At 31.6% G+C, this 21,456-nt stretch overlaps 1 protein-coding gene across 1 annotated transcript; it reads left to right on the top strand.

The window, feature by feature from the left end:
- The first annotated feature begins 19,424 nt into the window (after positions 1-19,424).
- On the top strand, positions 19,425-20,666 carry LOC131027020 (F-box only protein 6-like). Its single transcript, XM_057957016.2, has one exon. It carries the CDS (start codon positions 19,425-19,427, stop codon positions 20,664-20,666), a length of 1,242 nt encoding a protein of 413 aa, XP_057812999.2.
- Positions 20,667-21,456: the final 790 nt, after the last annotated feature.

Below are 21,456 nucleotides of genomic sequence, written 5' to 3'. Positions count from 1 at the left end.
ACATACAGACTTGTGTGGGCCAACAAGGACAAGAGAATTGGCTAGAGAAAGGTATTTCATGTTGTTCATAGATGATTACTCAAGAATGACTTGGGTAACCTTCCTGCATGACAAGTCACAAGCGTTTGAGAGATCCAAAAATTTTAGGAAAATAGTGGAAAATGAAAGTGGACACTGGTTAAAATGCTTAAGATCTGACCAGGGTGGAGAATTTTCTTCAAAAGGATTTGTTGACTACTATGAAAAACATGGAATTCGAAGACAATATTCATCTGCAATGATACCTCCACAAAATGGGGTGGTAGAAAGGAAAAATAGGATAGTGAAGGAGATGGCTAGGCCAATGTTGAATGAGGCCAACATACCAAATGTATACTGGAAACAAGTAGTTCATACTATTATCTACACTTTAAACCAGGTTCACTTAGGGGTGAATAGTAGAATGACCCATTATGAGTTATGGAATGAAAGGAAACCATCACTCAAACACTTCAGAGTGTTTGGAAGTAAATGCTTCATCAAGAAGGATGCTAATGGTTTGGGAAGTTTTGATTCCCAGAAATATGAAGGAATTTTCTTGGGATACTCGGCCAATAATAAGGCCTACAAATACTACAACAAGAGATTGAGAAGAGTGGTTGAGAGTGTACATTTGAGAATAGATGAAGACTCACATAGATGACAATCTGCACCTGCACCCTACATTGATGAGTCAAATGTGGAAAATGAAGAGCAATCTGAAAATGGACCAGTAGAAGATACACCAAACAAAATCCCCAACTGATATGTGCAGAAGAATCATCTGGAAGAATAGATCATAGGAGATAAGAATGAAGGTGTATGCCATGGATGAATAAGTGAGAAGTGGGTAGATCCCATCGATGAAGAATTGAGACAAATTGAGAAAAATATGACTTAGGAACTTGTTCCTAGACTAGCTGACAAGAATGTCATAGATACCAAATGGGTCTACTGGAACAAGATGAATGAAGAAGGTAAGATATTCCAACATAAAGAAAGGTTAGGTTGTATGGGATATGCGCAAGTGAAAGGTATTGATTCTGAAGAAACCTTTGCACCAGTTTCTATATTGGAGGCAATAAGAATGTTTTTAGCCTTCTCAGCCTATAAGGGATATAAAGTGTATCAGATGGATTTAAAATCTGCCTTTCTCAATGGTAATCTTGAGGAAGAGGTGTATATGGAATAACCAGAGGGGTAATTGTTGCATGAGGATGAGATTTTTGTGTGTCGGTTAAAGAAAGCCCTATATGGTTTGAAGCAGGCTCCCAAAGCATGGTATTCGCGGTTCGACAAATACTTGAAGGAGCAAGGATTCTAAAAAGGAAATGCAGACATCAACTTATATGTCAAGGTAAATGGTGACCACATGATCATAGTTGTTGTATGTGGATGATATTATCTTTGGTGGAGACAAGGACATCATGTGCAAATAACTTGCAAATCAAATGAAGACAAAGTTTGAGATATCCATGTTGGGTGAGTTGTCCTATTTTCTTGGTTTGCATATCTCATAGAAGGAGAAAGTAATTTTCATCTCCCAAATCAAGTATATGAAAGACATGCTGAAGAAATTTCAAGTGGAGGACTGCAAACTGGTAAGTACTCCCATGGTTACTGGTTGTAAGTTGAGCAAACTAGATGACTCATTAAAAGTTGGGCAAACACTGTATAGGTCTATGATTGGTAGTTTGTTATAATTAATAGCATCTAGACCGGATACAAGCTAGTTGCATGGTTGCAAGATTCCAAGCTTCTCCTAAACAATCTCACCTGAATGCATTCACAGGAATCTTTAGGTATCTCCAAGGAACTCTTAGCTATGTTCTGTGGTATCCAAAGAAAGGAGAGTTCTCTTTGCAGGCTTATATAGATGCAAATTGGGTAGGAAGCATTGATGACCAAAAAAGTACAAGTGGAGGTACTTTCTATTTAGGAGACCGGTTAGTATCATGGCATAGTAAGAAGTAAGATTCAGTGTCACTATCTACTGCTGAGGTAGAATACATCACAGGGGCTACTGCTGAAAGACATACAGGTGCAGATACCGGAACCTATTCCAATCCGGTGTGATAACTCAAGTGCAATAAACATCTCCAATAATATAGTAATGCACTCAAGAAAAAAACATATTGCAATCAATTAACACTTCTTGAGGGAGAAGGTAGCAGACAAGGAGGTTCTGAAAGAATATGTTCCCACCGGTGAGCAGATTGTTGACATATTCACCAGGCCATTTCCATTGGGTCCTTTTGAGTACTTGAGACAAAAAATGGGAGTTTTTCCACCATCTGGTAGCACTTAAATGCATGAAAGGATGCATGATTCAGGGGGAATCTTGAATCATGATGCATTGACATAGGGGGAGAAAATTTCTTAAGAGGAAGTTGTCAAGGGAGAGATTATTGGTGTCAGACTAAGGTTCCCTTTGCCATTGTTGTCAAAGGGGGAGTGAAACCGAGGAAGGAATGTTGAAAGGAATGTTGGTGGGTGAACTCACAATACTAGTTCCCACTTTTTGACCAACTTTGACACTTAGATGAACATTTTTTTAAAAAAACTTCACTTTAGGACACCTATAAATTTTAAAGCATTAAGAATTTGAAGATGATGTAAACTAGTGATTTGTAACATCTTGTTTTTGGATTCTAAATATTATTTTCTCAATTTTTTTTTAATAAAATTTTATTGATGTTTCCATCTCCCACAAAAAGTAGTTTTTTAAAGCAAACAACATATTTTAAGAGTGATGTGCATCCCAAAATGCATAACCTTTTTTCTATAAATGATAAAAACTTAATTCTTTTTAATTTTGGTTTTTAACATCAATACTCAGGGCATGCAGTTGGTTTGATATTGATATGTTGAATATTTTTCATTTTATTAAGTTTTCAAGTCCGACTAATTATAATTTAGATATAGCTGTACGTCTGAACACATAACTTGTTCTATATATATCGAAATTCAATTTTTTTTTTTGGTTAGAAAGAAGACATCAATACCTAGTGCATGGATATTTTTTAGAATATTTTTGAATTAGTTTACTATTTTTACCATTGCATTGAACAAAGAAGTTCATGTTCGGTGAAAAAACTACATTCATAAGAAATAAAATAAAAATATATCAATAAAAATAAATATATTAAAAATTATACTATTTGGAAAGCTTATAATAAGGACTAAATACTTAAAAAAACAAAACTTATAAATGAATTCATTTGACCCCCCAAAAGCTAATGTAAAATTAGTTTTTTATCAACATTTGATAGATGCAAAGGAGACTCCCTTGCAAGTATGATTTTCATCTAAGAGCCTTTGATACAACTCTCTTGAATTAATTACTTCAAATGGGACCTCTTAAATCTTAAATAATTATATTTTCTTAAAAATGTATGATTTCTGCAAAAATCAGGATGTAACAAAAAGTGGGAACCGGCCTTGTGAGTTCTCCCTGACATCAATGCCAAAGGGGGAGATTGTTGGCATTGAGTTGTCATTGATGTCAAATGGTATTGTAGACAAGCTATCAGTAGAGGTATGTCATATGGGATGATGAAGGATAATGTACCGGTATGATGAAAGACATGTAGTTGTTGAGACTTTCAGTGACTTCATTAGTATGTGATGAGATGCATGTGTGGGTGAGCATGTTAAGTGGTAACCTGTGGAGCTTATACTAGTCTAAAGTTTGGTTGCCTTCTTACATGAAGAGGCAGAATGTTAAAGATATAATAAACCATCAAAGGTGAAGGTGTGTTACCAGTGAAGTGTGAACTGTCGGTTAGTAGAAGAAAAAGGACTCACCGGTAAAAGCATCTACCGGTATGAGTTTTTTGAATGATCAAGTATGAACCAATTATGTGCTGGTGAGCTAAGTGACTGACCATTGTGATACCATGTGGAGCTGAGGTGGCAAATTTGCAGGGGTCGGTAAAACCATCATCAACATGGTTGGTGAAACTATTAATCAACATAAATGAAACAGCCATAAATCACAAGATTGTAACTGGCCGATGCAGCTCGACGGAGAAAGTATGACGAAGGAAGATCGAGGAGTAGTTGGTTCCTAGATCAATGCAAAGGAAATCCGATTCAAGAAGACCTCAAAAAGGAAATAGTCAAAGTTTTTATGAGTCGACAAATTTCAAAGTAGGAAATCTAGTTTGAGATCGCTATCTTCAGTAAGCATGTGTTGGGTAATGAAAAAGTATATAAATGCATCCATAGAGTACAGGTGATCAACACATGATAGACTTGAAAAGATCTAATGCAGATTATGTCAGGAAAAGGAAACCCTAAGCATTCCAAATTTGAACTACGTTTTGGCAGGAAACCATGGGATAAAGAGGAGAGCTCGAGATAGAGCATCGTGTTGCTGTAGTAAGAAGCCAAGTGTGATATTGTTGTTTGAGAGCCGAAGAGAAAAAGTAATTAAATTATTTATGAGAAAAGTATTGATTCATAGGTGAAGCAGAGAAAACTGGTATAAGGAACAATAGGTGAAGAGTGCATTGAACATAGAGGTGATATACCAATAGAAGCTGTGTCCAATTAAGAGTGATTGAGTGAGAGTTAAGTGGAGGAAGACATTGTGAGAGAGGATTGAGAAAGGTGATCATCAAAGTCAAGTTGTAGAGTGGGTGAAGAGAATGCAGACCGGTAAGGGTGAAACCGAAAGAGGATATTATTATAAGGTTGCAAAACTTCATTTGCGATAGTGATTTCATTTATATATTTGAGTTTTATATTGCTTTCATTAATTTTTAGCTTAGTGCAGGGGTTTTAGCTCCTTTAGGTAGTAGCCTATAAATTGTGCTGGGGTTGGTGCTCCTTTGAGTTAGTGCTCAAAAATCAAGGGTTGGTGCTCCTTGGGTTGGTTCCTTGAATTTTGTAATCAGAGTTTCATTGTGAGGCTGAATTGGAGCAGTAGTCTCTAGTAGCTATTCTCACTAAGGTTTTTCCCACATTGTGTTTTCCTCATAGATATAGTGTTGTGTGTTGCATTTTTGTACATGTGGTATATTTTTATTGTAGCAAATTTTTTCACACACCTTGGTCACACTATTTGAACTATTGGTTAACACTCAATTTGTTTTATATATATTACCGGTATCTCCTCTTTGAAAGAGAAGAGTTTAAATCATTGATTCACCCCCCCTCTTAGTGATCCATTCTGTCCAACAAGATCATTCATAAAAGATGTACCATTTCAAAAAAGGAATAGATCCTAACAAAGGAACAAATAAGTGCTCGTATGAAGGATAATTCCATGAAATAAAGGACATCAATTTATGAATAATGCAACCCATAAAAAAGGAAGTGGTGAAAAGATTAGAGATTGAAAAGAGAGAAAATAGGAGCATATTTCTAGCCCAAGATGTTTGAAATTAAAAAATTACCACCTCTAATAATAAAGAGCACCCAATTAATTTAACTACTTATCTCATAGGGTGAGGAGCAACATGAGGGTGAAAGGAGTGCTAAGGCACTACCTTTTTACCTAGAAAGAGAGCAAGATCTATTGAAAGACATATACGAGCATGATCATATTGCTCTTGAATAAATTCCTTAAATGCTTTAAAATTTCCAAGAGAATGAGAACCACGATGATGAAAAAGACAAAATTCATTTCCTTATATATGTTTATTTCTAAACTTCACAAAAGGAAAAATAATATTCTTGTCATACTTCAATTTTAAAAATTTTGTAGTTGTTGAGATTCCTTCTTGATCATTAAAGAGTGTAGGCTTATTATTTTGAGATTGAGGACAAGAGGATATTAGAAGAAGGATTGCCATCCATGATTTGAATAGTTCCATTATCAACTAATTTTTGTATGCCTTCTTAGAAATCCATACAATCACTAGCATCATGATCATGAGTTTGATGAAATGAACAAAAAAGAGTCTTTGAAGAAGGATCCCTTTTATCCTCTCGATGCATCATTTGTCTTTCTAAATGATCTTTGAAGTATTCAATCCTAAGGAGGTCATTTTTGTAGGAGGTTTTATAGGGACTCGGATTCCTTTTTCAAAATTTCCAAGTCCTTGTCCTCTAAAACCTTGTTTGAATGATATTATGCTAAAGCCACTCCTATAAGAATATTTCAATTGAGAATATGGGGGAACATTATAATAAATTTCTTTGAATTTTGTAGTCTAAGGATGTTTAGAAGGAATGAAAGGATTATTAGATGAAGAAGGAATATCTTGAGAAGGAGATTCTTCTTTTCTTTCATCATTCATATCCTCTTTGTTGGATTGGGAAAGAATATCCTTATCTCTAAGGCCTCATCTTTGCTTAATTTCATGTGGGGAGAGAGATCATGTATGAAATGCATGACATCATCTTCTCTATGAATGTTTTGATATTTAAGATAGGATCTAGGATAATAAACAGGATCTAGAAAGATCAAAACACCAATATTTTGATCTTGCCCCCTTGTAGAAGGGTATGTGTATGAGAAGAAGATGGGGCCATTTTTCTCTTCAATTATTTCTCTCCATTAGAAAGAACATTTATATGACTATTAGCTCTTTCTTCATTCACATTAGATACCCTAGGAGAGGTACAAGTATTAGGTTTCTCATTGTCATCTCTAGGATTAGTATCTATAAAAGCTTTTAGGTGATCTATGTATGAAATGTGTTTTCCCAATAATATCACCATAACATAACATACATGATAAATGAAAGCTTTGACATCTAATTTATGAAAAGGGATCAACTTGGAAATCCAAAAAATTCATAATTTCCAAGTGCTATGAATGAAAAGAAGTAACATGAAGTGGAAGAAGTCATTACCCAACACATGATTATAATAAATGTTAGTAAAAATAAATGTAATGATATGTGAAAGAGAAAATAGATCAAATCCATTAATTACAGTGATGAATACATAAATTTATGTCCAACCAAATTAATTGAAATAAATTGGGATTTTATAAATAAAACCACTTAATTTATGTAAATTGATGAGATTCACAAATTTGATTTTTTCTTTTTAAGATTTTAATTTTGAAAAATGTGAAATGAAATGAGAATTTAAAAATTGAGATTTAGAAATTGGAAGTTGAAAAATTCAAAATATTAGAAAAATGATTATTCAATTGTTGAAAAATTATGCAACCTCCTAGAAAATTTAAATTTATAATTTGGGCTTTGAAAATAACCTCTTAATTTTAAAATTTCAATTTAAAGTTATTCAAGAGAAAAATAAATTTAAAATTAGGCCTTGTAAAAAGAACCTCTTAATTTCAAATTTTAAAATTAGATCTAAGGTTGAAACCTGGAATTTGAAAAATTGTGAAATGAACAAGATTAATTTAAATTTAAAAATTAGGGCCTTTTTAATTAACCACTTCATTTAAAATTTAAATTTGAATTTAGATGCAAGATTGTAATTTTAAATTCAAAATTTAAACAACCCAAAAGGTCAATTTTTTTTAAAAAAAATTAATTACAGCTTTCGAAATTAAACACTTAATTTTAAAATTTAATCATGAAATTTGACTTGCAAAAGAAATTTTAAATTTTCAAATTGAAAAAGTGCTTGGATCTGAAATAATTAACCCAAATTAAACAATTCACAAGATCAATTTTGAAATTAAAAATTAGGGATTTTATGAAATTAACCTCTAATTTTTTAGAATTTGCAAGGAAATCAAACTTGTAAAAGAAAAATTAAATTTTTAATTGCATACACTTAGATCTAAAACAAAAATCAGAATTAATGGTGTAAGGAGTTGGGTTCACGAAAATATAAAGGGGAAATTTTGATTTGGCAATTTGCAACATAGAAAAAGAAATTACTAAATCAATTTCACTTCGGGGAGAGATTTCCTTTACATTCAAAAGAGGGGATGAATCCACTAGATTCAATCATAGGCTAACAAATCATATAAGGACTTAATACTAAGTGGATTGATTGATTATGATGTGTTTTTCCCTCTTTTGTAATTTGAAATGTTGGTTTAGGGTAAAGTGTTGAAATTGAAGACAAAATTGAGAAAATATTGAGCTACAAATGTGAGATTCAATTGTTCAACTGGATATGAGAAATATGAGTTGTTTCAGATCTTCCCTATTCAAATGCGCCAAAAAAGTAGGGACCGTGGCACTGCCTCTTGATCTTTCAAATTTTCTGCGCATCAAAAAGGGTTTTTTAGTCTCTACAAATAAAGCTTAATTCTAGAAGTACAATTATGCACTTATTTCTTGCACATAGAAAGAAAGGGGAAAAGGTTGGGATAGGGACTTGCCTTTGGTCAAACCCCAGTTTGGAATTAACCTTGAATGAAATATTGCAAATGCTTGAAATAAATAATGGAAATGTATACTCCAGATTTGCAATGAATGATGATGATGCTTTTCTTCTTGAATGTAATCACACATGTTGTATGAAATGGCATAAACATGACAAATTAACAAACACATTCTTGCAAATGAATGATGTAATGTTTCTCCACAATGTATAGATGAAGAATATGCTGCCTTGAAAACCTCTACAAATGCTTGATGATGAATGCTTCAATTCTTCATTGCTTGATTGCTTGAATATAGTCTCCTTTACTTATCCTCTTATTTTCACCTTATCACCCTTATACCAAATGAGAGGGGAAGACCTCCTTATTTACTTGCTTGTCATCAAACATATTAATTTTTCAACATAGGCCAACATAAAGCAAGGTTTCCTGCTCAAATTTGAGATGGGGCATAGGGTTCAAATTGGGCCCCAATTAGGGACGACCAAGGTGTGGCACCCTAGTCCCAATGAGGAACAAGGCACAACACCTTGGTCCTACCCCAAATTGGGCCAAGGTAAGGGGTCCTAGCAAGACACAAAGTGAAAATATGAATTTTATTGCATGCGAGAGGCACAAACAGGTCAAGATCAAGCATGAGGATGAGGACACTAAGGCAAGGGCCCCAAATGTCATCAGAATTGAAAGGGGTGCAATTTTAGGATACTACACTTTTTAATTTCACCTTTTAACAATTCCTGTAGAACTTCCTATTTATTAGAAACTAGTCCTCTATCTACCCCATTATTTAAATCAAACTATACATTACTTGTCCTCTCATGATCTCAAGATTACTGCATCTTATTTTTATCTTCAATAAATCTCCCTCTTGGAGGCCTCCTTTTTGGACATCCTTTTTACCACTTTCCTATGTTGGATATGTGGACTCTTATGGGTAAGGGTTTATCTTATCTAACTCTACACTTTCCTTGGGTATTTCATTTATTTCCTTCTAGGCTTTCCACCTTACTTCCTTCTCACTATCTTTTATTTGTGTGTTAGGAGTTTTCCCCTAAGTCAAGCTCTTTTGGGTGCTACATATTTGGTTTGTGAATAACTTATATTTCACTTTTGATTGCGACCCTTTAATTCTTCCCTTGTTGCGGGCATATTTCTTTGTGTATAATAAGCTCTTCATCCACCTTTTTGGGCAAAAAGTTGCTGCATACTATTTTCATTACCTTCTTTTCATTCTTGTTGGGGGACAACTTCAACCTCACTTTGCTTGACCTCTATCCCTTGACCCGAGCCTTCTACTCCCATCCTATATATCAAAAGACATCACCCAAGGTTTTTTCTCTTTACCCTATTCACCTTTCAGACCCATCTCCCATAGTAAATTAAAATTTCCACCTTATACCACCAATTTGTATCCATATCTATTTCTACCAAAATGTGTGTGTGTGTGTGTGTATGTTTGTTCAAATAAATTCATGTATAAAATCTTCTTCCACCCTTACAAACCTTCCTAGGACATTAGCTATCCTAATTAGTAGTTATGTATTCCAAAATTCCTTCAGAAGCCAAGTAATATTGATCCAAGTAGGGATTTTCTTTATCTTGTATTTCAGTGGATCAAAGTTGGGGGTCCATTTCATAAAAAAAGGTTATTTCCTTTTAAAAATAAAGGAATGTCCTATAGGATTTTATTTCTAAGATATTCAAATATGCATTTGATCGAGAAGAAATTATTAAGGAGAGGTGTTGTACTTACCCTTCCTTCAAATTTTTTGCCCAATAATTTATAATGTGATTTCCTAGATTTCCTTGTCCCGCACCATTTAACTAGTAATTCTCCTTCCTTCAATCATTCTACCCATGGCTCAATGATATTCAAGGAAAAATTGAATACATTGTATTCACAAATTTATTTATTTTTGCTCTTTTTGGTTCTCTCATGTTGCATGTCTTTCTATACCTCTACTCCCCATTCCACTACAAATATTTGGTTTCGCCACTTTTGATTTTATATGATCTTGTATTTCCTAGTTGTAATCATGGCTTCCTCTCCATGTTCCAGGTGGGACAACATTCACACTAATGGTAAATGGGGGATTTATTGTATTGTTTCCCCATCTATCAATGTTTACATGCCCACTTGATTTTTTCCTCATATTGATAGGACCCTCTCGCCCTATGTTACCGCCCTCACTCGTGGTTGTGCACCACTTTACACCAGTATCACCTTTGTTTTTTAATTAAATAAAATAATTAATATATTTTTTATAAAATATTTTATTAATTTTTTAAATTTTAAATTACTTAATAATTTTTTTTTTACTAAAAAACACCTCTTACATGATAATTATATTGAAAATAATTCTTCTAGATATATTTTGTCAATAAATTAATTTTTATTTAGTATATAATTAATTTTATTAATTATAACCTTTTACTTTGAAACTTTCATTATTAAACCTATTTTTGTAAAAGAAAAAGTTTTAGGTAGAATGTGTACTTTCAATATGATATATGTAACTATTTTACATACATATATTTAATATGTATTTATTTAACATTTTAACTTTGTGTCTAAAGTCATGAATGGCTATTTAAAATATCTTCCAATTTATTTGACATGTATTTTCCTATATGTGATTATTGTATGAATAACTAATATAAATTTATTAATTAATTAATAATTAAATATGTTTCCATTCACAGGAGTTGGTTGTGCAATAGTTCATGAAAGTTTTTATTCTAAAAAAATTCTAGAGGAAAGGCTTCTTGGTTGGAGTTCGAAGATTGGATGAAATTTTAGAAGATTGGAGCAAAGATTGGGTAGATGAGGGTTGATCTGGATTAGGGATGTAGAGGGATTCTTTAGCATTTGTGAATTTTTGAATTTTTCTAGGTTGACATTTAATATCTTTTCTTCCCATGATTGCGAGTGTAAAATATTGCTATTAAACTTTTAACCATATTGCTTGGCTTCCTTGCTATTCATTTCTATTCCTATGCATTTATACAATGGCAACAAATTTATGCATCAACATTTGGAGGTTTACAAATAATTTGACATGTATTTTTTTGTATGTGATTATTGTATGGATAACTAATACAAATTTGTTAATTAATTAATAATGAAATATGTTTCCATTCATTTGTTTATTTGTTTAATATGTTTCCATTCATTTGTTTATTTTGGAGGAAATTGTTAAATATGTTTTCATTCAAGGACTTGCTTGTGCAATGGATCATGAAAGTTTTTATTCTCAAAAAATTTTAGGAGGAGAGGCTTCTAGATTGGAGTTGGAAAATTTGAAGAAGTTGGAGTTGGGAAATTGGAGGAAATTGTAGGAGGCATTTGTTAATTTGTGAATTTTGATTGCCATGGTATATGAATTGTAGATTTGTGTATTTGGCTATTGTTGTATTAGAATTTGGTTTTTATATAATGTTTCATTTTGTTGTATTTAATTTAGGATTTTTCTTTTTATATTTTTGTATATCTTGCCCTTGAGTATTGAGATGTTAATATGGCTTCTTTTAAATTTGAATAAACTCATTTCAATTGTCTAAATTAATTTATTTGTTCTTTTCAATGTTACAATAAAAGAATACTCTAATTGAAAGTTATATAAGTTTTAGTTTTAAATTTATTCTAAATATAATTGTTGATTCATTTAACAACATAAAAAATACATATATTTTAATTTTAAAATGAAAATTAATTTTCACGCAAAAAACAAAAAGGGTAGAGTAGAAATTTTGTTTATATATTTTGATAAATTTTATTTCATTTTTCAATTTCACAACTAAAAGCATACTCTAGTTCAAAGTTATATAAGTGTTAGTTTTAAATTTATAAATAAGTATTATTAATGCATTATTCATTTATATTTTTAAAATTATATAGAAAAGTTTAAACCCTTAATTATTTTGTTGGTTTTATTACCATTAGGGTTTGATAAAAGTTATATAAGTTTTATTTTTAAATTTATTCTAAAAAAAAGGACACTCTAATCATTTAAAGTTATATAAATTTTAGTTTTAAATTTATTCTAAAACTAATTTCTGATTCATTTAACAATTATAAACCTAACCCTAACCTTAACCCTAAATCAAAAACCTAACCATTAACTTTATTCTAACAATGATGTAAACCCTTACAACAATCCTAACCATAACCATTAACCTAACTCTAAAATTGATGCAAATCATAACTATAAATCCAAACCATAACCATAACTATAAATATAAACCCTAACCCTAGAGACAATCATAAATGTAACCCTAAATCCTAAGCCTAACTATAATCTTAACCCTTTCCCTAACCCTAATCCTAACCATGATATAATTCTAAATCCCAACCATTAGCTTAACCTTAACAATGATATAAGCCCTAACTATAATCCTAACCCTAACCCTTAACCCTAAATCTAACCCTCTAATATAAACCCTAACCCTAGAGATAATATTAACAATAACACTAAATCTTAACCCTAACCCTAACCTTAGACCCTAAATCCAAAATCTAATTAGGTAACTATTCTCCAATAATGCATTCATAACACTTATTATCATTTTTAATAAAATATTAAAAGAATCTTTATTATTATGTACTTTTCTTATGAATATTTTCTTTCCTTATTTCAATATTTTTATGAAATAATTATCTTGAAACTTTGTTCCAAAGAAATAAAGACATTTTAAAAAAGCTTAAACAGTCTTTTAATTGAAATGATATTTTTACTATAAATTTTAAATATAGACATTTTAAAATAATTTAAAGTTTCTTATAATTAAAATTAAATTACTCATAACCTTTATTCTAACCCTAACCCTAACAGTAATTAAGCCAAAATATTAGTTGAATTCTTATCAAACCATAATGATAATAAAATCAAATATTTAATTAAGGGTTTAACCTTTTATGAAATAATTTGAAACATCAATAAAACATTTAAAAATTATTTGAATGATAGTAAAATTAACAAAGGTTGTATCAAAATATACTTTATTCATAAATATATTAGATAAGTAAGAATAAATGACTATCATCAATAGTAATTTGATATTTCTATTTTTGACAATATCTCTAATCTAGAGCTGATTCAACTCTAAACCATAACTTGACACTAAAATTAAATATAACCCTAACCCTTAACACTACCACTTAACCTATGATATAAATCATAACCCTTTACATAATCCTAAATGTAACCCTAATCGTAAGCCTAACCATAATCTTAACCCTATCCCTAACCTTAACCTTAACAATAATATAAATCTAAACCCTAACCATAGGCCTAACCCTAACAATGATGTAAACCCTAACTACAACCCTAACCCTTAACTGTAGCTCTAACCCTCTAATATAAACCTTAAACCCTTAACCCCTATCCTAACATTGTGATATAAACCCTAACCCTAAACACAAAACTAACCATAATCGTAAATCCTAATCCTAACCCTAATCCTAATCCCATGATATAAAGCTTAGCCATAAAAATAATCATAACAATAAAACTAAATCCTAATCCTAACAACAATTGTAAACCTAACCCTAGCCTTAACCCCAAATCAAAAACCTAACCATTAACCTAACCCTAACAATGATGTAAACCCTTACAACAATTCTAACCCTAACTATTAACCCAACCCTAAAAGTGATGCAAACCATAACTATAAATCCAAACCATAACCATAACTATAAATATAAACCCTAAATCCTAAGCCTAACAATAATCTTAACCCTTTCCCTAACCTTAATCCTAACCATGATATAAATCTAAATCCCAACCATTAGCCTAACCTTAACAATGATGTAAACCCTAATGATATTCCTAACCCTTACCCTTAACCCTAACTCTAACCCTCTAATATAAACCCTAATCCTAACATTATGACATAAATCCTACCCCTAAACATCAAATTAGCCATAATTGTAAATCCTAATCCTAGCCCCAATCCTAATCCCATGAAATAAACCCTAACTCGAGAGATCATCATAACAATAACACTAAATCCTGACCCTAACAACAATTGTAACCCTAACCCTTACCTTAAACCCTAAATCCAAAACCTAATTAGGTAACTATTCTCGGATAATGCATTCATAACACTTATTGTACTTTTCTTATGAATGTTTTGTTTCCTTATTTCAATATTTTTATGAAATAATTACCTTGAAACTTTGTTCTAATGAAAGAAAGACATTTTAAAATAGCTTAAACTCGCTTTTAATTGAAATAGTATTTTTACTATAAATTTAAAATATAGATATTTTAAAAAAGTTTAAAGTTTCTTATAATTAAAATTATCTTACTCATAACCTTTATTCTACCCCTAACAATAATTAAGCCAAAATCTTAGTTGAACTCTTATCAAACCCTAATGATAATAAAATCAAATACTTAATTAAGGGTTTAACCTTTATGAAATGATTTGAAACATCAATAAAACATTTAAAAAATATTTGAATAATAATAAAATTAATAAAGGTTGTATCAAAATATACTTTATTAATAAATATATTACATAAATAAGAATAAATGAGTATCATCAATAGTAATTTGATATTTCTATTTTTGACAATATCTCTAATCTAGACCTGATTGAACTCTAAACTATAACTTGACCCTAAATTTAAATATAACCCTAACTTCACCCTTACTACAATCCTAACCCTAACCCTTAACACTATCAATTAAACTATGATATAAATCCTAACCTTGACATAATCCTAAACGTGACCCTAATCCTAAGCCTAACCATAATCTTAACCCCATTCCTAACCTTAAGACTAACCATGATATAAATCCAAACCCTAACCATTAGTGTAACCCTAAAAATGATGTAAACCCTAACTACAAACCTAACCCTAACCCTTAACTGTAACTCTAACCCTCTAATATAAACCTTAAACCCTTAACCCCTATCCTAACATTGTGATATAAACCCTAACCCTAAACACAAAACTAACCATAATCATAAACTATAATCCTAACCCTAATCCTAATCCCATGATATAAAGATTAACCATGAAAATAATCATAACAATAACACTAAATCCTAATCCTAACAACAATTGTAAACCTAACCCTAACCTTAACATTAAATCAAAAACAAAACCATCCACCTAACCCTAACAATGATGTAAATGCTTACTGCAATCCTAACCCTAACCATTAACATAACACTAAGAGTGATGAAAACCATAACTATAAATCTAAACCATAACCATAACTATAAATATTAACCCCAACCCTAGACACAATACTAAATGTAACCCTAAATCCTTAGCGTAACCATAATTTTAACCCTTTCCCTAACCTTAATCCTAACCATGCTATAAATCTAAATCCCAACCATTAGCCTAAACTTAATAATGATGTAAACCCTAACTATAATCCTAACCCTAACCCTTAACCCTAACTCTAACCCTCTAATATAAACCCTAAGCCTAACATTGTGATATAAACCCCACCCCTAAACATAAAATTAACCATAATCATAAATCCTAATCCTAATCCGGATCCCAATCCCATGATATAAACCCTAACCCTAGAGACAACCATAACAATAACATTAAATACTAACCCTAACAACAATCGTAACCCTAACCCTAACTCTAACCTTAAACCCTAAATCCAAAACCTAACCATTAACGTAAGCCTAACAATGATGTAAACCCTTACTACAATCCTAACCCTAACCATTAACCTAACCCTAAAAGTGATGTAAACCATAACCATTAGCCAAACCCTAACCCTAACCATGTTGTAAATGCAAACCATACCCATTAACTTAACCCTAACAATGATTTAAACCATAAACATAATCCTAACCTCAACCTTGTGGTATTAACCCTAACCCTAGACATTATCTTGAACATGACCCTAAATCCTAAGCATAACCACAATCTTAAACCTAACCCTAGCTTTAACCCTAACCATTAACCTAACCCTAAAAGTGTTGCAAAACACAACTATAACCCTAACTCTAACTCCTAACCCTAAGTCTAACCCTATTATATAAACCCTAGCCCTACACATAATCCTAACCATAACCATAAATCATAAGCCTAAACACAAACTTGACCTTGACCCTAACCTTAACCATTAACCTAAAACTAAGAATGAGGTAATATCTATCTATAATCCTAACCCTAACCATAACCCTATGATATAAACCCTAACTATAGACATAACCCTAACCATAATTCCAAATAATAAGCCTTTGAAGCACAATCATAAACTTAACCATAACCTTAACCGTGATGCTAATCGTAACCCTAACATTGTGATATAGACCCCAACCCTAAATATAAAACTAACGATAATCATAAATCCTAATCCCATGATATAAACCCTAAACCTAGAAATAATCATAACAATAATACTAAATCCTAAGCCTAACAACAATTGTAACCCTAACTATAATCTTAAACCCTAAATCCAAACCCTAACCATTAACATAATACTAAAAATGATATAAACCCTTACTGCAATCCTAACAATAACCATTAGCCTAACCCTAAAAGTGATACAAACCATAACTCTAACCCTAACCCTGACCCTTAACACTAAATATAACCATATGATATGCATCGTAACCCTACACATAATCCTAACCATAACCATAAATCCTAAGCCTAAACATAGTCTTAACCCTAACCCTAACCCTAACAATGATATAAAATCTATCTATAATCCTAACCCTAACCCTAATCCTATGATATAAATCCTAACCCTAGACATAATCCTAACCATAATTCTAAATATTAAGCCTAACCACAATCTTAAACTTAACCATAACCCTAACCATTGTGTTAACCCTCACCGTAACACCGTTATCTATAAACTGTAACCCTAAACATAAAACTAACCATAAATGTAAATCCAAATCCTAACCATAATCTTAACCCTAACCCTGATCATGATGTAAATCCAAACCATAACCATTAAACTAACCCTAACAATGATGTAAACCCTACCTATAATCATAACCCTAACCCATAACCCTAACCCTAGACCTATGATATAAAGGTCCTAACCATACATATAATCTTAACCATAACCCTAAATCCTAAGCCTAACCACAATCTTAACATTAACTGTAACACTAAACATAATGTAAATCCAAATCCTAACCATTAACCTAACCCTCAAAAGTAATGTAAACCCTAACTATAATCCTAATCCTAACCCTTAACCCTAATCGTAACTGTAACCCTAACCCTAACCGTAATCGTAACCCTAACCTTATGATATAAACTCTAATCATAGAGATAATCCTAACCATATACCTAAAAAATTAAGCCTAACTAGAACCTTAACCCTTACCATGATATAAATCTAAACCCTAACTATTAACCTAACCGTAACAATGATGTAAACCCTAACTATAATCCTAACTCTAACCTTAACCCTAGACACAATCCTCACCATAATTTTAAATCCAAACCCTAACCACAATCTTAACCCTATCCCTAATCCTAATTGTGAAGTAAATCCAAACCCTAATCATTAACCTAACCCTAACAATGATGTAAATCCTAATTATAATCCTAACCCTAGATCATAGCCCTATGATATAAACCATAACCCTACACATAATCCTAACCAAAACCCTAAATCCTAGCCTAATCACAATATTAACGCTAACTGTAACAGTAAACATGATGTAAATCCAAACACTAACTATTAACCTAACCCCAACAATGATGTAAACCCTAACTATAACCCTAACCCTAACCCTAATAGCAAGACAAAATGAACCCTATTCTTTATTGAATTAGGCCTACTATTTTAAACCAAATCAAATCCTAACCCTAATAGTAAACCAAAATGAACCCTAATCCTTATTGAATTAGGCATACTATTTTGATTCCAATCCTAGCTATAATTCTAAATCTAGAATTGAACCAAATGGAATCCTAAATCTAACACTATACCAATCCAAAATTTATAGCTTTTGAAATTGATTTAATAATATATATAGAATAAGCCAAGAGATATCCTTCTTGATTGCACTTTAATATTATTAAATTAATAAAAAATAGGTACCTCTAGAAAGATATCTGGCTTATTAGTACTTGCCGTTAGACAATACTATTGTAATGAAAATTCATTTGTTGTGCTTATATGGTTATTAAAAAAAATTATTTAGACCAATGAAAAGCAATTATTTTTCTTTCTTTAAATCTTTTTAATTTATTTTATAGTATAAATGCACATTTGTTAACATTATAATTTACAAAAATTATTTTTGTTGCAAACGATTGGCTGATATCGTTTTGCCTCTTATAGGCGGGTTTCTTGGAACAATGCATAATCTCAAGTTTTTCCGATTTTAAAATTATTTACTTTCTTTTTTCCCTTTTTTAGTACTTGTCGTTAAATACTATTGTAATGAAAATTCATTTGTCATGTTTAAATGGTTATTAAATAAAATTATTTAGACCAATGAAAACAAAATATTTTCTTTTGTTTTATATTTTTCAACTTTTTTCTATAATATAGATGCATATTTTTTAACTTTATAATTTACAAAAATTATTTTACTTGTAAATGATTGGCTAATATTAGTTACAATAAATAAATATTTCTAATAATTATAATAAATATTATTATTAAACTAAAAATTATTAAGGCAAGTACTGGCCACTATGTGGCACTTGTTCTATATATATTATAAATATATATAAGCTAGTTTGTAATCCTCCTATTTATAATTAGGCTTTTAGATCTCCATCATATGTTTATTTAAGAAAATTATAACATTTAAAAAATAAAAAAAAATTGTAATTGTGAATAAATAATGTTTTATTACTTTGATCAACAATAATAACAAACTCATAATATTAATACAATAAATTAAAAATATTAATAGTTGAAATAAATAAAAATTATCACAACTATTAAAATGCTCAACTAATAAATCATCTCCCCAACCCAAGACAGATGATACATATATAGAAAAGACAAGATAGGAGAGAGTTAGGGCAAAACAAGAGAGGAAATACATATGTTTAGGGTTAGGGCACGATAGAGAATGTATATATTTAGGGCAAGATAGACGAATTGACTAGATTTATTTGTACTTTTTACGCTCTCCATCTCAGGGATCACATATACCATCTATGGAAATTAGAATGGATAATGATTACATGGGCGTTATTGAGAATGTAAGTGCAGGTCTGGAAAGATCTGAATATTCATTGTTGAATACAATGAAAGAGAAGGGAAAGGGTATTGCAGGCAATGAGAGGAGTGATGAAGAATCGGTTTGGTCTGAATGCCCTGACCATATAATTGAAAGGATGTTTTCGACTCTACTGGTGGAGTTCAGTTCTCGATTTCGCATTGTTTGTAAAGAATGGAATGTGCTGTTAACCTCTAGCAAATTTCTGTCTCTGTTGCCGGAGAGGGATCCATGGCTTCTCCTTTGCAATGAAACACATGTCGTGGCGTACTGTTTTCTCACACAATCATGGAAGACAATTTCGCTTTGTTTCTTGCCAAGCCCAACCGCTGAAACTCTCTCACAAGGCTATTCGCGATTTTGTAGTAAGTCAGGTGGAGGCCTACTCCTAATCGAAATCACACAGCCTCAGAAAATGTATATGATCTGTAATCCACTTACAGGCGTGTACAGAGATATTCCCGCAGATATAGCAGAGAAGTTAACTGTAATGGAAATAATGGACAACGGAGAATCCTACAAAATTGTGGGTCTGCCAAGAGAAGAAAACCCCAGTTGCATACAAATCTACCATTTCTTTGAAATGTCATTGCAGATTGAAGATGAATTGTCTCTGCCCGTAAAGGACTTTCCTGTTGTCACTATTCGTTGTGCCAAGGATCTTCTCATCTGTGCTTCAGGCGAGATGGAATTTGTGATTTGGAACATGGAATCTAAACAACCGAAATTAGTGTCTTTTCCAGAAGCGAATCTATCATTTTTGGGGGATATGATGAACTCATGGATCGATGGAGTAGTTGTTTGTGGGTCGACGATCCTGTTTGTGGTAAGATATATAGAGTTCGGCCCAGACTCAAGCATAGTGAACTTTCAGGCGATTGTATGGGAATTGTTTTGGGAGGAGGAGAAGTCGATATGGAGCTGGAAGGAACTGACAAGAATGCCTTCTAATATGTGTCGTCGATTTATAAATCTTAGTTTTTCAGGTGCATTGGAGCTGCACGGTGTGGAGGACCAGTTTGTTGGGGTCGGGAATTTTCTCTGTTTCGCAAGTGGGCAGAGTAATACAGAGCTATTCGTCTATAGTTTACTTGAGAGAAGCTGGAGTCGGATCAGGTTTCCTCCGTCTCTCAGATTTTTTCAGTATCACGCAGCTTTTAGCTTTCAACCTAAGCCAGGCATGAAGATATAAATTTCATTTGAGCAAGAGAGTTTTTGGATTGTTTCTGATAGATTGCTCTATTTAAAAATATTTTAAATAGTATATTAAGGCTGCTATACAATGGAAAAATTATGTTTACTATTTCTTATTTTCAATTGAATTTGAAATATTTTTATATTAAGATGGTTTAGTCTATTTTCATATTATTCTGATTTAAATTTATTAGATAAATTCTATTATCTTCTAATCAGTAGAGTTCTAAAATCTACAACATTTTGTATCAATATATGTATGTGTGTATATGTATGTGTGTATGTATATTCAAAAAGATATTTCATACATTAAATTGTGACATATCTTATATAAATTTGATATCATATTTTATTTTAATTGAGCAAATAGATATGAAGCTGTTTTTGCTATGATAGATGAAGCACAACCTTTTGATAAAAGGTCCTATCTATGATATGTGGCAAGAATATTCAATAACATGATCATTTTTTCTTCAAATAGGTTGAATTTTCTTATTTTTGAGGCAACTAGCAGTAGAGTAGTCCCAAAACAATGAATTAAAAATTATAAACATTATACAACATCTAATCCCAACATTGAAGACCTTATCATACCAAGTGACAATCAAATCTATAGGTTTTATTAATAGACCTTGTACCCTCAGTTTATGAATTCAAATACTTATAACATCTTTATAACATATAGCATAATACCATTAGATACAGATTAGAAATGTGTGACTTATTATCTTCTTAGATACTAGTAGTGTTGTTCTATTTGATTGTGAGAGATCATAAAGAAAACATAG

The sequence above is a fragment of the Cryptomeria japonica genome, chromosome 10 (assembly GCF_030272615.1).
Source record: "Cryptomeria japonica chromosome 10, Sugi_1.0, whole genome shotgun sequence".
In the NCBI taxonomy this organism is placed as follows: domain Eukaryota; kingdom Viridiplantae; phylum Streptophyta; class Pinopsida; order Cupressales; family Cupressaceae; genus Cryptomeria; species Cryptomeria japonica.
Note: the sequence above shows the minus strand (reverse complement) of the source record. Positions and strands in the feature narration are given on the sequence as shown.

Excerpts from the sequence above, each read along its gene's own strand:
- LOC131027020 (XM_057957016.2), top strand. The coding sequence starts at position 19,425 with ATGGATAATGATTACATGGGCGTTATTGAGAATGTAAGTGCAGGTCTG.